The sequence below is a fragment of the Nansenia antarctica genome (genome assembly GCF_963989245.1).
Source record: "Nansenia antarctica genome assembly, chromosome: 18".
Classification (NCBI taxonomy): domain Eukaryota; kingdom Metazoa; phylum Chordata; class Actinopteri; order Argentiniformes; family Microstomatidae; genus Nansenia; species Nansenia antarctica.
In genome coordinates, this window is record NC_137691.1 from 8238653 (window position 1) to 8243652 (window position 5000).

Consider the following 5000-nt stretch of genomic DNA (forward strand, 5'->3'; position numbering starts at 1 on the left):
GTCTGTCTGCCTGTCTGTCTCAGGGAGAGCTCGAGCTGCATCGTTGCTCTGCCAACGATTTCCAGAGCCAGTACACGGTGGTCCGGAAGGTTCTGGACCAGGAGAAGAGCGACACCGCGGACCTCTTCTTCAAGATGAGCTGTGACAGCGCACCAATCACAGGCCAGCTGGGGCGCAGTGCCCAGGTCACCGATGACAACGTCACCCAGTTCATTGGTGGGTCACCTCATTCAACACACCAGTGAGACTCCACCACTGCTGCTCATGTGTTCTGCTGTGTGTGTGTGTGTTCTCTCTTCACCTTGTGTGTGTGTGTGTGTGTTCTCTCTTAACTTTGTGTGTGTGCGTGTGTGTGTGTTCTCTCTTAACCTTGTGTGTGTGTCTGTGTCTGTGTGTGTGTTCTCTCTTAACCTTGTGTGTGTGTGTGCGTCTGTGTGTGTTCTCTCTTAACCTTGTGTGTGTGTTTTGTGTTTTGTGTGTGTGTGTGTGTGTGTGTGTTTTGTGTGTGTGTGTGTGTGTGTGTGTGTGTGTGTGTGTGTGTGTGCGTGCGTGCGTGTGTATATCCAGGTATCTTGGAGGAGCGTGTGTACGTCCTGCTGATGCGCCTGGTCCAGTCCTGCTACGAGGGGACGGAGCAGCTCCCCCGGAACCCCCTGCTGTCCAGTTACGGCCTGCTGCCCTGCGACCCCCCCTCCTCCACTGCCCCCCCCTCCTCCTCCACCCTGGACGACTGCTCCACTGACACCCTGCTGGGGCTAGGTGAGGACAGACCCTGGCCCTGGGTCTAACCCTGGGTCTAACTGTCAACATCATGAAGATAGTGAAACTAGGAAAATTATGAAGTTGTCTTTGACACTATATGGACAAAAGTATTGGGACACCCGAAACATCACACCCATATTATGTGCTTGTTGAACTTCTCATTCATCCCAAAACCATGGGCATTAATATGGAGACGGTCCCACCTTTGTTGCTATAACAGCTTCCACTCTTCTGGGGAGACTTTCTACTAGATTTTAGAAGATGGTTGTGGGGATTTGCTCCACAAGAGCATGCACAAGAGCATTAATGAGGATTAATGAGGTCGGGCACTGATGTTGGGTGAGAAGGACTGGCTCGCAGTCTGCGTTCCAATTCATCCCAAAGGTGTTCGATGGGGTTGAGGTCAGAGCTCTGTGTGCAGGCCAGTCAAGTTCTCCCAGACCAAACATGGCAAACCATGTCATTATGGACCTCACTTTGTGTATGGGGGCATCGTCATGCTGAAACTGGAAAGAGCCTTCCCCAAACTGTTGCCACAAAGTTGGAAGCATACCATTCTCTAGAATAGCATTGTATGCTGTAGCATTAAGACTTCCCTTCTCTGGAACTAAGGGGCCTAGCCCAAACCATGAAAACAGCCCCAGACGATAATTGTGTCCACATACTTTTGTCCATATAGGGTATCTAGATACATAGATAGATTTAGCTAATGGCAAGTGTCTCCGACTTACAGTGAGGTGTGTGCTCTATTGACTTTGTACGTGTGTGCGTGTGTGTGTGTGTGTGTGTGTGTGTGTGTGTGTGTGTGTGTGTGTGCGGGGTGCGTGCATGTGTGTGTGTGTGTGTGTGTGTGTGTTTTGTCTCCTAGGCAGTGAGGTGCCTCTGGACTTCCAGAGCCTGCGCCAGCGTGTTCTCCCCCGCGTGGTGCAGACAGAGCAGGGCATAGCCCCCCGGCCCCCTCCGCCTCACAGAAGGGCCGGAAGAAGGTGGGCTTCACCCCCAAGTCAGCCTGAACAGCCTCTGGCCGTGGGTCACACACACCGGCCCACACTGCAGCAATAAACCTGACACAGCATCAGTCCTGTGTCCCAGACGTCTTCTGTTCATCAGGCCAGGTGTTGTGTGCAGGGTTCCCACAGCCACAGGGTCCTTGAAATCCCTTGAAATGTTGTGAATTTGAGAGAAAAAAAATCAAGGGTCTTAAAAGTTTTTGAAAATAGACATGGGTCATTGAAAGTGCTTGAATTCCCCCCTCTCTCTCTCTCTCTCTCTCTCTCTCTCCTCTCTCTCTCTCTCTCTCTCTCTCTCTCTCTCTCTTCTCTCTCTCTCTCTCTCTCTCTCTAAAAAATATACATATATTCAAAAATGTTTTACTTAGCTCGTCAACTAGTAAATATGTCTCTGCATTGCTTAACTTTACACATATTTCAACAATATATTGTTTTGCTGTGCTGTGGTAAAGAAGGCAAGAGACCATCTAGTGTTCACACATTCAAGCCTCTCTTGTTGTCTGTGAGCGGATAGTTCCTAACTATGCCGTGTTGGGTCCTTGAATTTGAGGGAATCGAGTCTTGAAAGTCGTTGAAAGGTGCTTGAATTTGATGTTTCAGAAGGTGTGGGAACTCTGTGTGTGTGTGTGTGTGTGTGTGACAAACATTTCTTGACATATGTATGTACTGTGTGTGATCATTTGTCATTGACACCTTGTGTACATGGTGTGTGTCTGGGATCCTTCCTAGCCCCATGCTAGAGGCCGGCCCACAGGCCCACACACACCCTCACAGAACAGGTGTAGTTCGTATGGTGGAGCTGCCTGAGATGATCCAGGGACTTATCTTCCCCCACCCACTCCCACTGGCTCTCTGCCCCAGGATTCATGCATCATCCGGGGGATGAAATGTCACATTGCATCCCTCTGAAACCATGTCATAGTTATTGTGGTGATGGGGGGCTTTTCAGCTCAGCTCCAAGGTCTTCTAGCAGGGATCAGCCTGCAACCATCTGAAGGGATCACTGTCTGTCTGTCTGTCAGCCTGCATGTCTGTCTGTCAGCCTGCATGTCTGTCTGTCTGTCAGCCTCCTGTCTGTCTGTCTGTCAGTCTGCATGTCTGTTTGTCAGCCTCCTGTCTGTCTGTTTGTTAGTCAATCTGTCTGTCTGGCTGTTTGTCAGCCTCCTGTCTGTCTGTCAGTCTGTCTGCCTGTCTGTCTGTCTGTCTGTCTGTCTGTCTGCCTGTCTGTCTCCTGTCGGTCTGCCTGCCTCTTGTCTGTTTGTCTTTCAGTCTCCTGTCCTCCTGTCTGTCTGTGATGCTTGCTGTGGTGTAAGGTGACCTCCTCATGTCATTCACTGCTACTAAAATAACAGCAGGGCTTTCATCTGGGTCCAGAGACCATGTTGGACAGGACAGCCAGGCAGTGTGGGGGTTAGCAGGACAGGACAGGACAGGACAGCCAGGCAGGGTGGGGGTTAGCAGGACAGCCAGGCAGGGTGGGGGTTAGCAGGACAACCAGGCAGGGTGGGGGTTAGCAGGACAGCCAGGCAGGGTGGGGGTTAGCAGGACAACCAGGCAGGGTGGGGGTTAGCAGGACAACCAGGCAGGGTGGGGGTTAGCAGGAGAGGACATCCATACTGATACAAGTCTTCATAGGCATTATGAGTCATATGAGTGTTCCGACTAATTGTTACAGGTAATGGTACAATACTACCTTTGCACATAACATATATTTGCAGATTGCACATACCTCTTCGATATAGCCTCTTTTATACATCTGTACATTACATACTGTACATAAACTACCATAACTGTCCATAGCTCATAATTGTATATACCTCTAAACTACCGTACTTGCGATACTGTACCTATCACTATCATTGTCATGTTTTTATATCATGTTTTTATATCACTATTTGCACTTCTGGTTAGAGGCTAAACTGCATTTTGTTGTCTGGTACTTGTACTCTGTAAGGACTTGAATCTAGTCTAATCTAAAAGGTTGATTGAAAAATGTAGGGAGTCGTAATGCATTGATACATAGTGGAGTTTGTTGAGTTGCTCTGAGTCCGTTTCTGGTGTTCTCAATAGATGATAATCATGTTCTGCTTCAAAATAAAAGTTTATTCTCAAGAAACAACAAACATTGATTTATTGTACAAGAGATGCATGTGTTACACCTGATTCTTTTGTGCATATGTATGTGTGTGTGTGTGTGTGTGTGTGTGTGCATGTGTGTGTGTGTGCGCACATGTGTGTGTATGTATGTGTGTATATGTGTGTGTGTGTGTGTGTGTGTGTGTGTGTATATGTATGTGTGTATGTGTGTGTGTGTGTGTGTGCCTGTGTGTGTGTGTGAGTTTCTGTGTGTGTGTGTGTGTGTGTGTGTACCTGTCTATCTGCGTGTGTGTGCCTGTGTTTATGTGTGTGTTTATATGTGTGTGTGTGTGTGTGTGTGTGTGTGTGTGTGTATGTGTGTGTGTGTGTGTGTGTGTGTTACTCCTGGTCCTTCTCCTCTCCGTGTGTGATGACGTGAACCAGGTTCTTATAGTCCAGGTTTCCTGCCACGTCTGGAGGGAACGCTGCGAACATCTGCTCCATCTAACAACAACAACAACAACAACATCAACAACAACAACAACAACAACAACACACAAACAAACAACAGCTGTCAGCACTTGAAGGGGCTGAAGGTGATATGCATTCATATCACCTACATAAAACATTCATCCACCTTCATGTAGTTAATTAATACATTTTTTAATTTTAATTTTGCCATTTAGCAGACGCTTTTATCCAAAGCGACTTACAATTACGAATTACAGGGACATTCCCCCTGGAGTAACTGAGGGCTAAGTGCCTTACCCAAGGGCACACTAGTAGTGGTGTGGCTTCAGGCAGGATTTGAACTCACAACCTTCCGATCACAAGTCCAACTCACTATCCACTAGACCACCACTACCCCATGTAGTCTTTCACTCACAGAGTACAGCACATTGTATCAATAATTGGCGTTGTGAGTGTGTGTGTCAGGGGAGGCTGGTAGAGGTAGAAATCGGAGGAGAGACTAATTGTAATAAATAGAATGTGTGTGTGTGTGCGTGTGTGTGTGTGCGCGTGTGCGTGCGTGTGTAGTGTACAGTGTGCATAGAGTGTGTTTGTTGGAGGGGTACCTCTTCAGGAGTGAACCTGTCCGCCTGCGTCGTCAGCATCTGTGTGATACTGATCAGGAACCAAGAGGATTATGTC

The 5000-nt window shown here is 48.1% G+C and overlaps 2 protein-coding genes across 2 annotated transcripts in view; one reads left to right on the forward strand and one right to left on the reverse strand.

Annotated features, from left to right (window-relative positions):
• Positions 1-1775, forward strand: part of LOC308173558 (coiled-coil domain-containing protein 63-like) — a gene marked incomplete at both ends in the record, with an annotated part of 4541 nt that extends 2766 nt beyond the window's left edge. The window contains 4 exon segments of the mRNA XM_080548585.1: positions 24-216; positions 568-759; positions 1631-1702; positions 1705-1775. Coding sequence (XP_080404711.1) covers positions 24-216; positions 568-759; positions 1631-1702; positions 1705-1775 — 528 coding nt within the window.
• Positions 1776-4247: 2472 nt separating this feature from the next.
• LOC308173690 (myosin regulatory light chain 2, ventricular/cardiac muscle isoform) overlaps positions 4248-5000 on the reverse strand; it is a gene marked incomplete at both ends in the record, with an annotated part of 3989 nt that continues 3236 nt past the window's right edge. The window contains 2 exons of the mRNA XM_080548733.1: positions 4248-4352; positions 4925-4973. Coding sequence (XP_080404859.1) covers positions 4248-4352; positions 4925-4973 — 154 coding nt within the window. The remainder of the gene's footprint in view (positions 4353-4924; positions 4974-5000) is intronic.